The 18,651-nt window shown below is 57.7% G+C and overlaps 9 protein-coding genes across 9 annotated transcripts; 4 read left to right on the top strand and 5 right to left on the bottom strand.

The window, feature by feature from the left end:
• The first annotated feature begins 160 nt into the window (after nt 1-160).
• Nucleotides 161-1,019, top strand: B0H18DRAFT_1015986 (uncharacterized protein). The gene has a single exon (XM_048029239.1). It carries the CDS (start codon nt 169-171, stop codon nt 721-723), a length of 555 nt encoding a protein of 184 aa, XP_047891754.1. The 5' UTR covers nt 161-168; the 3' UTR covers nt 724-1,019.
• B0H18DRAFT_479438 (uncharacterized protein) lies at nt 839-1,856 on the top strand. Its single transcript, XM_048038239.1, has one exon. It carries the CDS (start codon nt 953-955, stop codon nt 1,712-1,714), a length of 762 nt encoding a protein of 253 aa, XP_047891753.1. The 5' UTR covers nt 839-952; the 3' UTR covers nt 1,715-1,856.
• On the bottom strand, nt 1,769-2,604 carry B0H18DRAFT_1120591 (uncharacterized protein; the record flags this gene model as incomplete). The annotated part of the gene is made up of 4 exons (XM_048034158.1): nt 1,769-1,975; nt 2,028-2,313; nt 2,365-2,445; nt 2,501-2,604. The coding sequence occupies 4 exons, from the start codon at nt 2,602-2,604 to the stop codon at nt 1,769-1,771; spliced, it is 678 nt and encodes a 225-aa protein (XP_047891752.1).
• A 490-nt stretch (nt 2,605-3,094) lies between these two features.
• Nucleotides 3,095-3,932, bottom strand: B0H18DRAFT_1120590 (uncharacterized protein; the record flags this gene model as incomplete). The annotated part of the gene is made up of 4 exons (XM_048034157.1): nt 3,095-3,448; nt 3,502-3,587; nt 3,648-3,793; nt 3,856-3,932. 4 exons carry the CDS (start codon nt 3,930-3,932, stop codon nt 3,095-3,097), a joined length of 663 nt encoding a protein of 220 aa, XP_047891751.1.
• A 3,085-nt stretch (nt 3,933-7,017) lies between these two features.
• B0H18DRAFT_1120589 (P-loop containing nucleoside triphosphate hydrolase protein) lies at nt 7,018-7,743 on the top strand (the record flags this gene model as incomplete). The annotated part of the gene is made up of 1 exon (XM_048034156.1): nt 7,018-7,743. One exon carries the CDS (start codon nt 7,018-7,020, stop codon nt 7,741-7,743), a length of 726 nt encoding a protein of 241 aa, XP_047891750.1.
• An 885-nt stretch (nt 7,744-8,628) lies between these two features.
• Nucleotides 8,629-12,492, top strand: B0H18DRAFT_1015972 (pyridine nucleotide-disulfide oxidoreductase-domain-containing protein). Its single transcript, XM_048029238.1, has 14 exons — nt 8,629-9,130; nt 9,181-9,278; nt 9,934-9,990; nt 10,157-10,370; nt 10,427-10,513; nt 10,767-10,838; nt 10,997-11,153; nt 11,345-11,417; nt 11,476-11,506; nt 11,556-11,653; nt 11,675-11,678; nt 11,744-11,823; nt 11,894-12,251; nt 12,310-12,492. The coding sequence occupies exons 1-13, from the start codon at nt 8,947-8,949 to the stop codon at nt 12,116-12,118; spliced, it is 1,380 nt and encodes a 459-aa protein (XP_047891749.1). The 5' UTR covers nt 8,629-8,946; the 3' UTR covers nt 12,119-12,251; nt 12,310-12,492.
• A 519-nt stretch (nt 12,493-13,011) lies between these two features.
• B0H18DRAFT_878903 (uncharacterized protein) lies at nt 13,012-13,964 on the bottom strand (the record flags this gene model as incomplete). The annotated part of the gene is made up of 3 exons (XM_048040663.1): nt 13,012-13,390; nt 13,443-13,510; nt 13,575-13,964. The coding sequence occupies 3 exons, from the start codon at nt 13,962-13,964 to the stop codon at nt 13,012-13,014; spliced, it is 837 nt and encodes a 278-aa protein (XP_047891748.1).
• Nucleotides 13,965-15,723: 1,759 nt separating this feature from the next.
• B0H18DRAFT_1120586 (uncharacterized protein) lies at nt 15,724-17,192 on the bottom strand (the record flags this gene model as incomplete). Its single annotated transcript, XM_048034155.1, has 4 exons — nt 15,724-15,984; nt 16,034-16,684; nt 16,778-16,911; nt 16,967-17,192. 4 exons carry the CDS (start codon nt 17,190-17,192, stop codon nt 15,724-15,726), a joined length of 1,272 nt encoding a protein of 423 aa, XP_047891747.1.
• Nucleotides 17,193-17,464: 272 nt separating this feature from the next.
• Nucleotides 17,465-18,579, bottom strand: B0H18DRAFT_479243 (uncharacterized protein). Its single transcript, XM_048038238.1, has 2 exons — nt 17,953-18,579; nt 17,465-17,892 (listed from the first exon to the last, which is right to left on the bottom strand). Exons 1-2 carry the CDS (start codon nt 18,523-18,525, stop codon nt 17,815-17,817), a joined length of 651 nt encoding a protein of 216 aa, XP_047891746.1. The 5' UTR covers nt 18,526-18,579; the 3' UTR covers nt 17,465-17,814.
• Between the last annotated feature and the right edge of the window lie 72 nt (nt 18,580-18,651).

Genomic DNA, 18,651 nt, shown 5'->3' with positions numbered 1-18,651 from the left:
ACAGAGGGTACGTTGAGCATCTCGCTCGATGTACACGCTGTCGACGAAAACAACGCCGCGCCCGGTGTACTTGCAATCGTACCCGGCGCGCTGCACCTCACGACCGTGCACCCGGTACGCATGTCATCGGCTCCAGTGCCGGAGTCGGGAAGTAGTACGACGGGCAACATGGTCGTCGTGCACTTCTCTGACTTCAATGTCTGCACACTGGACCTGAACAGCAGCACGGCCATCGTGTCTGTTGCCCACACTTCGCAAGACGGCACGTCCGGAGAGCCTCACTCTATCACCTTACGGTCGCACACTGTGGATACGTCGAGTACTTCAGGCAGCAATAGTGCCGTGTCGGACGCTACCAAGGGCATGTCCGACACGTCCACCGCCAAAGATATGCCCAGCGACGCGGTCGGCACGCGATCAAGCACGCTCGGCGCGTTCGTTTCCACCGTCAAGACACGACCGTCGCAAACGCCGAGCCCCTTGCTCAGCATATATGACACGATCCCCACCTCGGAGACCTTGCCCTGCAACGCGATCGGTGCGCAATCGAGCACGACCGGTGCGCCCACACCTACGGTCAAGACGTACCCGTCGAGCATGGCGAGCACCTCGCTCACCGTACACGGTGAGCCCAACACCTGCGATGACATCGCGATCGACGTACTCCTGAGCACGTCGATCGACGCATCCGCATTGACAGCTGCCACCGGTTCGACGACATAAAAGGCAGGCTCGTCCACACTCAAGCACTTACCCTCGAAGCATCACCGTCGCGTACGTCGAGCCCGTTGCTCAACGTATCCGACGAGATCAACACTTGCGATCAGGCCGTAGTCGACGCGCTCAAACGCTCGTCGACCACGCCCACTCCGATAAGGCCCTGGTCAAGGCTCCGTCAAGCGACGCAGTTAGCGCGCGACTGAGCACGACTGGCGCGTCCTTCTCTATCAAGATGCTGTCATCGAGCAGAGCCAGCCCTTCGCTCACTGCATACGGCGAATCCGACACCGGTGACAACGCTGCGATCAACGCGCTAAGCTTGTCGATCAGCTCGTCGACATCGCGGCCTGCACCAGCGTCGACCACCTCTACGTCAACGGGATGCAAGGCTCCGGATTCGACACTGGCCGTGTCGTCCAGGCTCAAGAACTCGGCCGTGATGGATGAGAGCCCGACGAAGGACAGTACATCCAACTTGAAGGATGTACCAACTTTGTCAGCATTGTCAACGAGTACTGTGACTCGCGCGCGAGACGAGCTGTCTCAGTCGAGCTCGTACGAGCGGTACAGGCCTCCCGTACTGTGTGATCAGGCCCCAGTCCGTGCACACCAGGAGTCAAGCTCACAGGCGCAGGAACCTTCGGCCGACAAGCAAGACCAAAACCGGCCTGCGCCCGAGTCGAAGGTGGATGACACATCCGCCTTGGACATACCGACATATTCTCGGCCGGAAAGCCGCCGCACGTACGAAGGGTTGACCTCGAACGTGCGCGGTACATCCTCCATCAAGACGATGTCGCCAAGCATAGCGAGCTCGTCGACACCACTGCACAGGTCAGCTTCGACAATCCGCGAGCACGACGGCGTGAAGAAACACAGTACACCCACTCTGTTGGATGTACTGCCATCTTCACGGTCGCCAGTCTCGTCGAAGACTAGGAAGCCGGGCATGTCGTCCAGCACAGGGACGAGCAAGTCTGTCCATCAGCTTTGATCGCGGAGACCTGCGTGGACGCAAGTCCAACCTCGACACATTTGCGTCGAATCCCTACACGTTGGGTACCCGCCGCACGTACGAGGAACCAACCTCGCGTGCGCGCACGACCTTGACCGCCAAGACCACCAAGCGGGTCATCGAGTAATCGACGAGGCCCAGTACATCCGAGTCGCCGGATGTACTGACCTCATCGTACTCGATGGCTGAGCTGGAATTCAAGCGCCTGCGGCTCATCGTGTTACCAAGGGTATGACCAGTCTGCACGCGCCATAAGACCGGGATGCAGGAGACCAAGCTCGAGGCCACTTACGAGGAGGTTGAGGGCGATGACTTCGACGGTGAGACTAGCGGTTTCGTGCGATCCCTCTGTGTCAAGGTCAAGATGGTTACCAGTGACTAGCTCGCCACCGCGAAGGAGACTGGCCGTCGTCTCGGTCTCGGCTACCACACGCGCCCAACTAAGGTACTCAAGGACGGTTCCGAGGTTGGTGGCAAGCATGCGTCGCTCGACGAGGTAGCTCTTGACGCCGACGGCTTTGCCGTTGTCTTCCCCGAGCACAAGTACGAGATCGCCGAGCGCCTTTAGGTTCTCTCCACTTGGTCGCTATGACTGGGGACGGTGCTAACGACGCCCCCGCCCAGCTGACGTCGGTATCGCGGTCGAGGGCGATAGCGACGACGCTGCCTGTTCGCTGCCGACATCGTCTTGTCGGAGCCTGGTCTCTCCACTATGGTGGACGCCATCCGGGGATCGCGCGTCATCTTCCAAGGATGCGCAACTACTCGATCTGTGCCTGTGCCGTCACAATCCGTATCTCTGCTTCGCCATCCTCGCCATGTGCCACCATATTGGCACCCCACTTTGCGTAGCCCTCCCCTTGATCCATCCGAGCTCATGTCATGGGTTTGTTTGGGGATAAGTTCTTTTTTCGGTAATAGCACGACAGAAGATGGGCTGAGGATACTGAAGATAACTTCCTTAGGCCAGAGTATCCGGCCTCTGCCCCGTCCCTGTGTTAGTGTTCTTCCACGCGACAACTCAAAGTACGCTACGTGTGGTCACCCACCACCACCGTTCGTGGCCGCTCGTAAGCCTAGGATGAACAAGGATGCTTCAGCAGCGGGCCTATCTACATACCATCTTCTTTGAATCCCTTGCAATTGCTGTACTATATATTGTGCGCCCTTCATTCGGCTCCTGCTCGCGCCTGCTTAAGATTCAGTGCCAGGGTACACGTCACAACAGGGAATGTTGCGACACTGCGCCTGAGACGCTGGATGGACGGAGAAAGAGAAGACATAGAATAAGGGGTGCATACTACATGGTTGGTATCATCGACACTATGGCTTTGACTGCGAGAAAATCAAGAAGTAGATCTAGGCTACACTTGCACGCTCCTCCGTGGGAGCGAGTTTGCGCATCGCGCATGTAATGTGCAGAGCCACATAGATCACGTAGAGTATCCAGCAGGCTGCTCGAACGTCACGCCATGTCCACTCGTCGTCTGCGAAGGCGCCATACTCGAGGCAAGCCTCGTAGTTGCTAGAGACGACATCAAGGTCTTCAGCGATTTCCTCCTCAATGTAGGCATCGTCCTTGATGTCGGCATCGCTAGGAGCGTCGACACTGTTCTCTCGGAAACATCGGACAAACGCCCGAAGATCTTGAGTGTCACAGAGTTGTGCTTGGTACAAGTCGTGGGCATGGGACCAGCGTACTGTCAACGTCCGCTGTCGAGAACAGAAGTCAGAAGGCAGTCAGCTATGTACTGAGGAGACTTCACCTTTGAAACGATGGTTGCCGTGTTCTTTGACAGGACCATACACACAGGAGCAGCGGGTCCCGGGAGCGACGAGGACAGAATAGCATCTGAAAAGCCATTGTTAGACCTCTCTAGACCTGATTTTACGTTCATAACGAAAGACTCACACTTTCCGCAAGGGAGACGCACAATCAGCACAGTGGCACGCAGTGGCACTCCAGCGCCAGCATCGATTGCAGGATCGCCCTGGTCGAACTGAGGGGCGATCTTCCTATAGTCATCCGTCTCGCCTGCAAAGCAGATGATCACGTCGCTGTTGTGAAGCGAAGTACCGCTCAGTCCAGGACGTTGAGCTGCACCGACGATAATACTCACTTGGGGACTGGGGGACCCTGCGGGAGTGCAGCTAGACCATACTTGACGATAGCGAAGACAAGGACCAAGGAGAGCATCTTCAATCTCTGCAGTAAACGGGGACGTTGGCATAGTGAGCACACACAGTAGCTCTTATACCTCCTCGCCTCGGGCGCCGTTCGACCTCTACATCGCATTGTGCTTCCAGGTCGCTCAGACGAGACAATAGGGATTGACCACGTTGCTAATCGGCATTATGTGCGACATTGTTCCCTGTCAACGTTCAACATTATCATGGGCGACGGGAGGATGATTGTGAGGTCGTGCAACCACGCGCCCGCCCTCTGCGCGACGGCGAGTCCGATGCGCCATCTTGTTCTATTAACGGATTTCTATTAACGGATACAAGGCTCCGACGGAAGGTCCGACCCACGGCGTAGACGACCCATGCGCTGCGTTTGCAAGCCTGACGAGCAGGCCACCCCTATGTGCGCAAGGGCAAACGAAGCCGATGTGCCCTGGCGCACAGACTAGCCACCGCGAGGACGAGCACAGAGAGGTCGACAGAGAGGAGAGGAGAGTCAGAACGATTTTGGTGAGTACATACTGGTCACCACACGTGCCACATTACGCCCCCTTCCTCCGAGTCCGCTTGGAGTCCGCTGCGCGCACGGACCCACCACGCTCTCTCGAGCCCACGCCGCCCCCTCTTTGCACATCCGCGGATCTCCCGCGTCGTCCGCCAGTGGCCACTCGCGAGAGCCGCACTGTGCAGGCTCTGCGCGTCTGGCATCCGCCCCGCTCGTTCACCCACCTCCGTCCACTCACCGCTACCCATCTCGCACCCTGGTCAACGGAGCAACACGCGCTGGTGGCCCCCATGAATACGGGCTGTGCGGAACCACCGCGCGCCTGGTAGTCACTCCGCAACAACAAACCCGGCAGCTAGCACGCTACACAGCCACGACCACCTCGAGGCACCCAGGCGACACTCCTTTCTTCGCAGGGACGAGCCTTTGCGAGACCGCAAGCGGGAGGCCGCTAGGCGCGACAATCTCCTTAACCGCCAGCCTGAGTCTGCAGTCGGCACGGCCTCTTTGACTCGCTCCCCGAGGTGAACAGCGCAGCCAGATCCACCTCGTCCCTGGTCACACCCACCGTCAAGTGGAACGTCATGCGAGCCCCGGTTTGTAGGCATTCTTCCCTCGACATTGCCTGCAAAGCATGGCGTCGGACCCCGAGGATCCGCCCAATTGACAGCGCTAGACATGCTCGTCTCGAGGAGTAAGTGGCCCGTACTTCTCATCAATACACCCACGCGCGCTCATCATGCCGGGGCGCACCTTGTCGAAGTGCACGCTGCTCCTGCAGCTTGAGCGACGAAGGCATCATCGCGCAGAAGTATATATTTCGGTTCTCCGACTGCCGTCTCTGCTCGCGTGCGCGGACAGCGAGGGCCTCTCGGACAGGCGAGGCGGCGAGCCCCACCCACATTGTCTGTGCACTCGCCGCTGATATGCATGCGCAACAAGAGTAATACGGATATGGCGTGCGCGGTGGAGACGATGGAGCAGCAAGCTAGCGTCCTGAAGTTTAGGGTGCGGCACGTGAGTGGGATGGACGAGCGGTGAGAGTTTTAAGGGTACGTAGTTATGGTGGATGTGGAGGTCGCCTACGAGGAAGGTGGGTGATCCCTTCACAGGCTCATATGCCACCAAGTTCACCCAGCCACGCAACTGACTGCTCGCTTGCCTATAGAACGAGTACATCGAGGAGCAAATCAAACGGCATGGCAGGCGGTTAGATTCTCAACAACGAAAGCGCGTACGCACGCTTTTCATATGGGGAAGGACTCCCTCATTGTGCTCCACAGGCGCAAACGTGGTCTGCCGCTCAATTGCCTTCCTCCTTGTTCGTAAACCCGCTCGTTCACCTTCCCGCATGACTCTTTGGCCGACAACCTCTACATTGGACTACCGGAAGTTCGGACGCAGGTAGATAACTATTGTAGATTATTGCGTCGGCCTAACGTCTAATGTTGCATTGCAGCACTCCGAAATCACGCTCCTCTGTACCCTGAACCACCAAGAGTGATCGCCCGAGTGTGTGGAGTAGCTCGTAGCATCCTCTCCGCTGTCCGAAGCCGCCAGTTCGCACGCATCGAGATCGGGTGTTGGTCCGCACTCAGGATCACCGCAGCGCCAATGAGGACTTGCAACCCACGGGATCCGCAGCCGCGCGAGTTTCGACATGCTATTCAAACAGTCCCGCACGTCTCTGCGAGCCATGCACTGGCTCACATTCACTCGTATACTCGTCCGAGTCGAACACGAACCCCACGCGTGCCAAGAACACGTCCGCATAAGACAGCTTGAAACTCATCGGTATGCTACACATTCGCCGCATATCACTCTCAACTGCCGCTGACCTCGTCCGCAGGGATCGTCATTGTTATGTGGGAAATTGTCTGGTGCATATCAAAAGCGTGGATGTGCGCGTCAGTATGGAGTCGACAATGGAGCCTATGGCTGTCTAGGTATGCCAGTTCCCGTGCTCTCTCTTCAGATATCCCCACACTGACCCATGATTTTCGCTAGCTCGCCTGCGTACTCTCCACTGTCGCACACTCACTCAGTCTCGCGGCATTCTGGTTGTAAATGCGTCTGCGCAGGCGTCGCAAAGGTCTCGCTGCGCTCCCGCCGGACGCGTACGACGCATCACTCAGTCTATCGCGCTGTATATGGCGCGCGGATCGCGGAGCCGAAGGGTGCTATGCTATCCTTCTGCGCGCTCCGACTCCGTTGAGGCAGTCACCACCCTGAGCTATGAAGAGCGACCTGCCAAACACGTTCAATAGCTTAGCCGCCAGCGAGCGCGCACCGAGACCCGGGGGTGTGTCGCGCTCAAGACAGTGACAGCGCCGACGAGGATGTCAGGCCCCGTGACGCTCCCGGGGGGCTATGTCGGCGCTTCAATAGCTGGACGTACGGGAAGGGCGAACGTCTGGACGTCCGCCGATGGGGCCATTCGGGACGGAGCTCTTCGCCCAAGGGACCTGTCGCGTCGAGTTGGAGCACGTCTCAGCGATGAGCCGTGATCGGCGGTTCCATTCCGGCGTTGCCATGCACTTGGACTCCAACCCTGAGATGTACGGGAAGGGGCGGCCATCTCATCGCGTGAGAGATGAAGAAGGGTGCAGAAATCATCGTCTGTACGCCTGGCCGCATGATCGGTTTGTTGACTGCCAACTCGAGCCGTGTCACTAACCTCAAGCGTGTTGCGTACCTCGTCCTCGACGAAGCCGACCGGATGTTCGACATGGGCTTCGAACCACAGGTCATGAAGATCGTCAGCAACATCCGTCCCGACCGGCAGACCGTCCTCTTCTCCGCGACCTTCCCGAAGCAGATGGATTCGTTGGCAGGCAGGATCCTGTGGAAGCCGCTCGAGATCACGATCGGTGGCCGGTCTGTTGTTGCTCCCGAGATCGATCAGGTCGTTGAGATCAGGGACGAAGACTCCAAGTTCAACCGGCTTTTGGAGATTCTTGGGCAGACGTACAACGAGGACCCTGAATCGCGGACACTCATCTTCGTTAACTGCCAGGAGGCCGCCGGTAACCTCCTGCGCGAGCTCATGCGCAAAGGCTACCTGTGCATGTCCCTGCACGGTGGCAAGGACCAGGTGGTCCAGGTCGACCGTGACTCGACCATCGCTGACTTCAAGTCCGGTCTCGTGCCCATCGTCATTGCGACGTCTGTGGCTGCGTATGGTCTGGACGTCAAGCAGCTGAAATTGGGTATAAACTACGACGTGCCGAATCACATGGAGGATGATGTCCACCGTGCAGGTCGTACCAGGCGCGCAGGCAACAAGGGCACATGTGTTCATCACGCCCGAACAAGATAGGTACTCCATTGACATCTATCGTGCACTGAAGGCTAGTGATGCGAACATGCCCAAGGAGCTTGAGGACTTGGCGTGGTGGCGAAACTCAACTGACCGACTTTTACTGACCGTTACCGACCGTTACTTACCGTCACCGACCGTGGTCGACCGTTACTGACTGTTATCGACCGTCCTCGACCGTCACTCATCGTCACCCACCATCGCCGACTCCTTACAGCTTACCCACCACACGACCACTCACTACCTGCACGACACATGTACCTTACCCTCCACATCTTGTGGTACATCGTAGGTGTATACCAAAGCAGTGGCGACCAGTCGATGACACAATGTGCTTACGTGTCAACGTAATCACAGCGTTCGGACAGCATAGGGGTCGAATAACCGGGTGGCGGAGATTTGGTGGTTACGATGTGACACAGCCGTCACAAAATCACAGCGTTCGCACAGCATAGGGGTCGAATAACTGGGTGGCAAATATTTTGTGGTTACGATGTGACACAGCCGTCACATAGTAACATCGTATGAATCAATCTTTTATGTAGGCAATACGCGGCGATACAGTCAGCGTTGTGTTAAAGTTCTCTCAGCATTATGAGGTGCTAAATACGGTGGCCTTACGTTGACAGTATTATGAGCATTACTTTGTGCCGAAGTATCAGATAAGACCAAGACATCTCCAAAATAAGCCTACACGGGTTATGCTGTCGGCCCGACAGAGTAATATCAACGTATGTTTACTCAAATTATGGTGTTTCAAGGTTCACGTAAGCTTAAAATATCCACAGCGTAAGTCGCCGTCACATATCTTTTCCTGCACCCTGTGGACCGTGTGCACGCACGCGCCCGTTGGTCGCACAGACGCCGAGCGCCAGCGGGCGTTGGACGACTTGGACGTCCCACTGTGCCCGCGCAGGTTGCGCGCAGGCCTGCAGCGCGCCTCCACCCGTCTCCCACCGGTGCTCGCCGCCCGCCCACGCTCGCCGCCCGAGCCGCGGCTAAATTGGACGAGGCAGCGTCATCCGTGATCGCCCGATGACGTGCGTGCACCCACTCCTCCCGCGGGGACGCCCTCCGAACGACCCCGCCCGCGCACAGATATCTCGCCCAGTCGCCTCCTCGAACGCCCCGCACTAGCCACTCAGCAGTCGCGTAACCGCCGCGCTCTCGTTGGCTGAACGACCCGACTCGACCTGCCCCGACATGCTGCGCTCGCAAGTCGTCTGCGCTGCCCGTGCGCCCCGCAAGCCTGCCGTCGCGCTCGTGCGCACGGGAGGAAAGCGCGACTTCAACGCGTCGGCTGCTCGAAGCCAGCAGCACCTCATCATCCTCGGGTCCGGATGGGGTGGCTACGAGCTCCTGCGCGGGATTGACAAGAAACGCTGGCGTAAGTGCTGCTCTCGGATCGTGTCTATGTCCTCGCTCACCCGTGCTCAGATGTCACCGTCGTCTCGCCCAACAACTACTTCAACTTCACGCCGCTGCTCGCAAGTTGCTGCGTTGGTACGCTCGAATTCCGCTCGGCCATCGAGCCGGTGCGTGTCCTCCGTCGTGTCTGGTGTTTCTGAGTTGGACTGACCGTGGGCTGCCGTGCACCGCGTACATTGTAGGTGAGGAGGTACACGCCGCAAGTGGTGAGTCAACTCCGTTCTATCTCTCGGATACAATCGCTCATCGAGCCTTCACTTGTTCTTTCCTGTACCTGTCCTATCCCCACGTCCCGTTCCTTCACACCTCGTCCTTGTCCATGCCATCACACACACGACTTGCATCTCCTCCATCTATCGCATCGCGTTCACGACTGTCTCCCCGCTGGCTCCCTCACCTACGCTGTCTCCGACTCGCGTACCTTTGCTCTCACCGAAACCCGCCATCCGCCCACCACCCCGTGGTATCTGCCACTTCCCATCCACGCCAACGTTCACCTACCTCTCCAACGCGTCCTGCGCCGTCCACCCCGTTGTCCACTCCCTTCCCGCACCGCCCGGTGTTACGCGTTTCTGCCCACCGTCTCGACCCCCTAACTGCTCTCCTAACCACGGCCGGCCACCCTGACCCCGCGCTCGTCCATCGCGCATCAATCTGCACTGCGCCGCGCGACGTACCGTACCTCCCACCGCTCATCACGCGCACACCTGCCTCCTCCCCACCCCTTCGCTCGCGTACCTGTGCCGTCAATCCGACGCGCAGAACGCGTACCAGGCGTGGTGCGACCACATCGACTTCAAGAACAAGACTCTAACATGCGTGAGTCCCCGATCCTACCCCTTTCCGCCAGTCATCCCCGCTCCCCCTCTCTCTCCCCGTCCGCGCCCTGCCCGTCCTCTCATCGCCCTCCCCACCGTCCCGATTCCCACCCCCTTCCCTCGTCTCCTCACACACTGATCGCCCCCCCCCCCGCGCGCCCCCACAGATGCCCGCGACCCCACCCCTCGCCTTCCACACCCCGTCCCCTTCCTCCACCTCAACACCGCCCACCCCCTCGGCCCCTCCCGCCCCATCGCCGTCCGCAGAGAACGCGCCGCACAAAGCGGCGAACGAGCGGCTCGGCGCGCGCAACCCGGGCACGGCGCCGTTCACGCTGCGCTATGATCGCCTCGTCGTCGCCGTCGGGGCGTACAACAACAGTGCGTGCGTGTGTGGATTTGAGTTGGAGGGGGCTGATGTGGTGGGGGCGGTGCAGCGTTCAGCGTGCCGGGGGTGAAGGAGAACGCGTATTTTTTGAAGGATGTCAGGGATGCGCGGGCGATCCGGGCGCGGATCCTCGAGTGTGAGTGGCCATTTGTTTGTTCGTTGTGTTTGCTTTCGTGCGTTCGTCGTTCGCCTCCCTCCGACCCCGGTCTTCGTTCCTCCCGAGCGCTTTGACGTGGCCGCTCCTCCCGCCCGCCCGTTTCCTCGCCCTTTCCCGCTTTTATCCGAGCTCTCCAGCGCGGACACACTCGTTCGCCTTCCTCCCCTTGGCGACCGTGCCCCGTTCACTCACGTTGCGACGGGCGCGCTGACCGGACGCGACACACCCGCAGGCTTCGAGCAGGCGCACCAGCCGACGATCACGGACGACGACCGCCGGAGGCTGCTGCACTTCTGCATCGTCGGTGCGTCTCTCCTCTCTGCGCGGGGCTCTGCAGGACTGACCAAGCGACTGCCCTCGACACCGCTCTCGTTTCTGCCCCACTCTCTCTCTCCTCCCACCCCACCCCGTCTCGCCACGCCTCTCCTTCCGACCGGCGGCACACGACGTCTCTCGCACCAGGCGGCGGCCCGACCGGCGTCGAGTTCGCCGCGGAGCTCCATGACCTGCTGCACACGGAGGTGCAGCGCCACTTCCCGGGGCTGCACCGGTTCGCGCGGATCAGCCTGTACGACGTCGCGCCGACGATCCTGGGCTCGTTCGACCAGGGGCTGCAGAGGTGCGTGGGTTTGCTGCTGTGTTGGGGGTCCCGGGCGGGCAGGTGATGTGAAGTTGTTCTCTATTAACGGAACGCGTTGCGTTGTGACGTGCGAATGTAGTATGGTTCTGATGCTCTTGTAGCCTGGACCTCAACTTGTCGAGTTTACTTTGTAAGGATGTGCACCGAGGCTTACTTCTGTCCTTTCGCAGCTTCGCCACGCAGAAGTTCCAGCGCGAGGGCATCCGGCTGCTCACGACGCACCACGTCGAGCGCGTCGAGCCCGTAAGTCGCGCTGCATCTCGTATCGCGCCGTTCGCTGACCTCGCTCGTTGCGCCGCAGGGCAAGATGTACGTCAAAGAGCAGGGCGAAGGTGCGCCTCCCTCTGTTGTGGTCATCTGCTGAGCTGACCGACTCCGCAGTGTACTTCGGTCTTCTCGTCTGGAGCACGGGTCTCGCGCCGAACCCGCTCGTAGAGAGCATCACGGAGATTGAGAGGGATCCTAAAACAAAGAGGTACGTACGATGTGTCTATCGGGAGAATCGTATGCAGGCTTACGGGCGCGTACAGCTTGATCACCGATGAGCACTTGAACGTAATGCTGAGGAGACGGGCAACCCGACCCGAACGTGTGGGCTCTCGGCGACGCGGCGATGATCAAAGAGATGCCCCTCCCCGCCACCGCCAAGGTCAGCGCCCCTCTCGTCCCTCCTCTGTCTCGCTCACGCGCCATTCCGTCTCGCAGTGGCCAACCAAAAGGCGAAGTACCTGTGGAAAAAGCTCAACGCGCTCGCGAAGGACCGTCCCGCGGCGGATCCGTTCCGGTTCCACAACGCAGGCTCGCTCGCGTACATCGGCGACTGGCAGGCGGTGTACGACCGCACGCGCACGGAGAAAGCGAAGGGGAAGGAGGCGGGGCGGTTCGCGTGGCTGCTGTGGCGCTCGGCGTACTTCACGATGACGCTGAGCTGGAAGAACAAGTGAGTCGCTCGTTCGTTCGCTCTCTCGTTCCTCGGGCTTCGCGCCCCTTCTGTTCGGCTTCTGTGACTGGAGAGGGTGAAGTGGTGCTGACTGAGTTCTGTACCTCGCGTTGCAGGATTCTCGTGCCGTTCTATTGGTGAGTGGGCGCGCGGTGGCGGTGTGGGCGCGCTGGACGCTGATGGGTCCTGTGACAGGTTCATGAATTGGATCTTCGGCCGGGACATGAGCCGCTTCTAAATGGGTCAGCACTGGTGCGGTAGGTGTGGGATGGTGGGACGTGGTGGACCGTTGATGCCATACGGGCTGAATAGAGAAGCACGAGGATCGGACGTGACGATCGGAGGAGGTGGAAGGTGGATGGACCGATGACAGGTGAGTGGGAGGCGAGTCGTGTTCGGACTGTACGGGCAGCCAACAGCGGCCTGCGTACAGCTGCAAAAAGTGCAACCATAGTAATCGGATAATGATCAATAGACGTGTCCCCGTTCATTCGTGGGCCCAGTGCATAGGATCCAAGCGACAGAAGGCCTCAGTTGGGTGGCTGACACGCTGAGATGAACGTGACTAAGACATGGATTGAATGCATAGACTACACGGATACAGTGTCATACAATACAGCCCTGAGATGTCCAAAGTGCGACGCAGAGGAGACTAGAATACAGCGACGAGCATAGATAGTGTACCATAGTGTCATGGACGGGAAGAATAACAAAAATACTTTTTGAGATGGCATATCCGACTCGAATGATTTGACCACGCAAACATGAACTTGCTCATGCAATGGCGGTTGGGAGTGTCGTCACGGGCTTTCGGTGGGGCGACTTGCGCTGCGGAGGCTTCGTCTCACCCGACGCTACATCGACAATCAGATAGTATCTCCAAGAAGCGACCATTGTCTACGCACTCTTAGAGTTCTCGCGCTTGACCGCCTGCGCGCCCTGCAGGAAGCCCTCGACGAAGTCCTTGTTCTTCACGAGCATCTTCCCGTCCACGCGGTGCTTCTGTAGGCCGTCCAGCGAGATGCCGTGCCGCTGCATCTGCTCGACCATGATCTTCCACTCCGGCTCCACTTTCCCCGACGCTTCCAATCGTCCGTCGGTGAAGCCAGCGTGCGCAACGTGGTCGAACGTACCTGGCACGGGGCCAGAAATCATTGAGCGGCGTACGCGGTGCGCGTTGCTAGAGCTTGTCGTGCCACTCGTGTTGCGAGGGACGGAGCGGGAGGGGGCTTTGGAGATCTTGCGAGGCGGGAGCACTGCATGAAGCGTGCAATGGCTGAGGATGAGGGTCACCGCAACAAGGAGAGCACGTACTAGTCGCGTGTGACTCGCTCATTTTCTTGTAGAATCGGTCCGCGTGTCCGTCTTCGTCGAAGCGGATGCCGAACATCCTGCTCTTAACATGCGCGTAAGTATCAACCTGGATTTGCGTTGTCGCGATGGGCATGAGAGCGGCTCACCTTTCCTTGGAAGACGTGGAAGAAGGGCTTGTCGAGGCGGTACTGGAAGTCCGTCGGGATGAGATGCATCCATACCACACCCTTCCCGGGCTCGGTGTCGACGAGCCTCAACCAGTACCGCCGGTCGAAGCTCGTCCCCGGACCTGAGCCCAACGGCTTGTCCCCGTGCATGACGACGCGATCGCGGCCGAAGACTAGCATGCCTTTGAGGCCGGTGTACGCCCAGCCGTCTTCTCGCGCGCCGAACGGGGCTTGATAGAGTCTTGCCGGGGCAATCGCGAGGATCTTCGCATCTTGCGGAAGCTTGGAGAGGATGTGGCGTCGCTCCTCTTCAGTGCGAAACGGGCTCGAGCGCGTTGAGGATGACTTCGAAGTCGCGTGGTGAACCATTGTGTAGTGAGTACGACGTGAACGGTGTAGAACGGTAGTGGCGAGGGGCGTCGAGCTAAGAGAAACCTCTATAGAACTGAAGACTCGGAGAGGAGGCGGAAAGGTATATGTATTGTCGGGTAGACGCACAGGTATCTGGGCTGCGCGACTTCGAATGCCATAACGGTGCATCGTGCCGGCCGCATGTTCGGGAAGCATGTCCGCGTTTGTCCACAACGTGCCTGTGTGTGGTACTTATCACTGCGCGTCAGATGGGCTGTAGAACGTGAAAGGCTGCATGTGGACGGAGGCGGTGATGCCAAACGTGGATGTGGTCGATTTCCACTGTACGGGGGAGTGACGGGTGGTAGGGAAGCATCCGGCGGGGTAAAGCAAGCAGAGTGCCGCGGATGCCTGGATTCGCTACGAGTAGCCTAAGCGATATGAGGGGGCGAGACTCAACTGCGAAGAGAGGCAATGATGAGGGTATGATGCCGCTCAATACTCGCTGAGATCGTCGAGGCCAAAAGAGGTCAGACAGGCTGGCATCGAAGCAAAATAGCTTTGAGTTCGTCAAGTGGATGCCTACAGATGCCTCAGAAGGTTTATAGAAGGACCACGAGGCCGGACAAGGGCGGGAGTATGATGCCACAGTCCATCGAGGCAGCTAGATAAACGCTCTGGACTAGAGACACGGGGAACTTGAGCGGAGCGGTGTTTCGCGGGAAAGGGACACAATAAACCGGCTGCTCACAAAGAGCGGGTCGAGCGTTCAGAGTGCCGAGAGGTTGTGGGTTGATGGACAGATATTCTTTGGTAAACATACCGCGAGCCGTTTGACAATACATCGGTACTCACTAGTATCGGGGGCCTCGATGCAAGTAAGGGGAAGTAAGGTTCCCTTGAGGGAAGTCTGCGGTGAGCTATGACACATCAGATACTCTCGTCGCACAATTGGTCAGTTCACGACGTACCGGCATGTCGAATGCTCCGTCGTGTTGCGCAGGCAAGAGAGAAGACGGCAAAGGGCATGGATTGTGCCCTAGATTCCTATCGCCGCAAATACCTAATCCACGGAAGGCGAACATCTGGCATTCCAGAGCCGCGATCGAGCACGGCGCAACAATGGAGCGAGAGACCTCACCCCTCGACAGCAATCTCGTTAACCGATCCTTGTGTTCGCAACGCAGTTGACGAGCCGACAGATCGCGGGTACGGGTTTTCCAGATCTATTGTTCTGCAACGAGGAACGCGCTGAGTTGTTTCACCGAACGGACGTAAAGGCGATGAACATACGTCTGCCTGGCGCCGGCTCGAATCGATATCTGGATGGGATACGTACGAAGACAATGGACGCGCCGCATTGCCTGCGTATCTGGGCATTTTCGTCGCATAATAGACCCAGCCCAGTCCAGATGGACCTGCATCACGTTCATCGCGACGTACGGCGTGTAGGGCCGTATTCGAAGCGGTGAAGATGCAACTGGGTAAACTCACTCGATTTGCACTCCCACCCTAACTCCAGCAACGTTACGGTCCAAGCTCGCCCTATGAGAAAGCGATAGCAATAGTTTCGTATTGCGTCATGCACGATACACTCAGTCACAGCCACTTGTCCGTGAGGTGCCCCCATGCCTTCAGATTTTACATCGCGACCACTGCAACGTAGTGAGAAACATCACACGCGAAGACAGGGTACGCACCTACCATTTCTCTTGTGATTCTATGTTCCCCAGCACCGCCATCACGGCGACGCGCTGCTCAAGTCCGCGCCTCTCACTCATGGCTTAATGGTGAGGCGCCGCATGAGCCACTCCCATCCTTCACATCCAAAGTCGTGCGCATTGCGGAAAGCAACCTTGCGAGCGGACCACGGCGGCAGCAAGGCCGGTTTACCGTAGGGGTACTCCACATCGTAGAGGTGGCCGTTGTAGCCCAAGAGCTGGAGTGAACTCGTGCCCTTGATGATCGCTTCTGCCTTCACGTCCGTCGCTTCCCAGGTCCGAATGTAGAGATATTGAAGGTCCGTGAAGTATGTCCACTGTATGTCGACTGAGTGAGCAACATTTTTAACACGGGTAGGCGCTCACAAACTGTGAAAACACCGCAGCATCGGAGAGGAGTCTCTGGCTCGTCAGCCTCATGGCCGCGAGACCGACGGGGAGGTGAGAGAGTAGGTTCTCGATGAACTCGGCGGTGAACGGCTGAGTTAGCTCAAGGTCGAATATCTCCATGTCCTTCATTGTTCTGATGGCATTCAAATACAGGCTCAAGCATTCCTGAGGCACCTTGAGGTTGCAGTATAGACGTCGTAACGAGCGCCTGTCGCGCAAAAAGCTGGCGAGCATCTCTGTATGGTGTACCTGGAGGATACGGCTGCCGTGGCATTGTAGCGTGAGCGACGACAAGTGTGGAAGATCGTCATGAAGCAGCGAGAGGGTAGTGACTAGCAAGTCTTCTTGCGACGAGGGCAAGAATATCGACAGCGAGCGGAGTCGAGGGAGTTGACGAAGGACGGATCCGAGTTCGTTGAGCGTCTGCATATCGACTATCAGGCCCAGATGCGTGAGTTTCGGGAGGTACTTGAGTGGGACATCTGCTGGCGAGTGGAACGGGAGCTCCAGCGTATGCAAGTTCTCCTGAGCGGTCGTACACCTTGCGATCGTGAATGAATGGTCCTTGATCGTGTCCTCATAAGTTGGCCATGTCGTGCTGACACTGATAGAGCAGAGGCTGTTGAACTGTTCGAGTGGCAATCTGTCAAGTGAATCTGCCCTATTGGCGGGACTCAGCATCAGGCTATTCAATCTTTAACGACTGAAGCATGCACTTACGGCACGGACAGATGACGGAGCGACCTGCATGATTGCACCAAGGAGTCTATGACCGCTGGGTAGGTAATGGTGCTGTCCACGCCACACGAATGAAGACAACTCCCTCAGGAAACCTATGGCGATTACCAAACAGCCTGAGGAGAAGAAGATCTAACAGCTCTGTACACATCGGCTACATTGATAACTTACGGATCTCGAATGCGCCTCTCCCACCATCAACCTTATATGCATGAACCTCCATTGACCTGATGACCGACGCGAAATGGGGATCCACAATGATGCGGTAGAGCAGATCAAACGACCTGGATGATCTCTCGTCTTCTAGTTCGTTGCCGTTGTCCGGGACAGGTTTTTTACCTTCCAGTGTCTCCCATGCACCAAAGCAGATAGTTACTTCAGAGAAGACGAGGTGCATGGCGAGGTGATGAAAGGCACTCGAGACCGAAAGACACGCCGGTCTAGAAGGCCTAGGGAGTTGGAAGATGACCTCTTGCCATATTTCCGGAGGTAGACCAGCATACTCCAGCATTGTTAGCAGAAAATGCGAACAGATCGCCAGCAAACGTAGCGGCCTGAGAACGAGTGAAAGGAGTTCGGTTCAAACTTCAAGTTTGAGCTACGGTGACGCGGTACACGTGAGCGCGTGGACTCCCGACTCATCCGGTGGTGTTGTAAGTTATTCACACACGGCAACATGACTGGAACCATGTTCGTTGGCCTCTGGAATCCGAACCAAAGCATGGACAACCCATCCAGGCTAACATCGCAGCGGGTCGAGTGGCTCTAAAATCACAGCAGCTGTGGCAACTATGTAGACGTCGTACACCGGAGCGGAACGTTCATAAATCCCGAAGAATCAAAAGACTGAGGAGAATCTCAGGCTGTGGCGAGTGATTCGTAACGGGGATAGAGTCATACAAACTACAGGTAGATTATGATGACATGTCCTGAGCCCCCACATGAACGCTCATGGTGACCGCGAGACAGAACAATGGGACTCCCTTCCCCATGCTCACTGTGAGGCATCCACTGAGATGCTAATTTGCATTCACGCGGCAGCGATGTGGTAGATCCGGCTCAGGACTGCATGAGGAACGGTGCAAAGAGATGAAGGTCTGGCGTCCATATGCAAGCCGTCAGTTAGATATCATGTCAATAGAAGATAGGAACCGTACGGGAGGGTAAGCGCACGCAATGATGGGCAACATGCATCGAGAGGACGGAGGACCATCTCGGAAGGATGAGACACCTTGGAGTATAAGTAGAATTCTGCATCCCACACAAAAGATTGCAGCCGATTGAGACGGCGTATTGCCTGAGCAAGATGCTCTACGAAACCATGATGTCGTGAGCAATCGTGGATAATACGGTTCCATAGCCATCGAGCAGCACGAGTGGACTGGTAACTCACCCATCTGTGCCTTGAAGGTACCCGTGGCATGTTCGTGGAAGCAACGAACTCGCAAATGTTGGATGATGACGGCGAAGGACAAGTCAGCGATTATACGATCCAACATGCTTGATGTTGTGGCATCGTCGTGACATGTCGCAGGCTGGACCATGGCATTTTCTTCTTCAAATGGCCCCTTCTTCTCTACCCACCAAGGGGGAATATCTGTTCCCAGCGTAATGGTGATTCGCGAAAAGCCTACAGTTTTGGCGAGGTCGTCGACTGTGTGCAAGACAAGACGGCATGTGCAAGCATCGGCCTTGGAGAGAAAAGAGATAAGTGCATATGAGTGCGACATGACGCGGCGTGCAAACGTGAGCGTTGTCACGAAGAGTCGCGCAGGAGGAGGAGGAGGAGCTGCGCAGAATCGCCCGAGCCTGAGACTCGCCCACCGTGACGCCGTTCTCCGAACTGGGTCCGTTAC

The sequence above is a fragment of the Fomitopsis serialis genome (genome assembly GCF_022376445.1).
Source record: "Fomitopsis serialis strain Sig1Antser10 chromosome Unknown B0H18scaffold_49, whole genome shotgun sequence".
Lineage (NCBI taxonomy): Eukaryota > Fungi > Basidiomycota > Agaricomycetes > Polyporales > Fomitopsidaceae > Fomitopsis > Fomitopsis serialis.
This window is presented reverse-complemented; position numbering and strand designations above follow the sequence as displayed.

Coding starts and splice junctions, on each gene's coding strand:
- B0H18DRAFT_1015986 (XM_048029239.1), top strand. CDS start 169: ATGGTCGTCGTGCACTTCTCTGACTTCAATGTCTGCACACTGGACCTG.
- B0H18DRAFT_479438 (XM_048038239.1), top strand. CDS start 953: ATGCTGTCATCGAGCAGAGCCAGCCCTTCGCTCACTGCATACGGCGAA.
- B0H18DRAFT_1015972 (XM_048029238.1), top strand. CDS start 8,947: ATGCTGCGCTCGCAAGTCGTCTGCGCTGCCCGTGCGCCCCGCAAGCCT. Junction 10,839..10,996: donor GCTGCACTTCTGCATCGTCG/GTGCGTCTCTCC, acceptor CTCTCGCACCAG/GCGGCGGCCCGACCGGCGTC. Junction 11,824..11,893: donor CCCTCCCCGCCACCGCCAAG/GTCAGCGCCCCT, acceptor GCCAACCAAAAG/GCGAAGTACCTGTGGAAAAA.
- B0H18DRAFT_479243 (XM_048038238.1), bottom strand. CDS start 18,525: ATGTCGCACTCATATGCACTTATCTCTTTTCTCTCCAAGGCCGATGCT. Junction 17,893..17,952: donor TTGCGTGCGCTTACCCTCCC/GTACGGTTCCTA, acceptor TATGGACGCCAG/ACCTTCATCTCTTTGCACCG.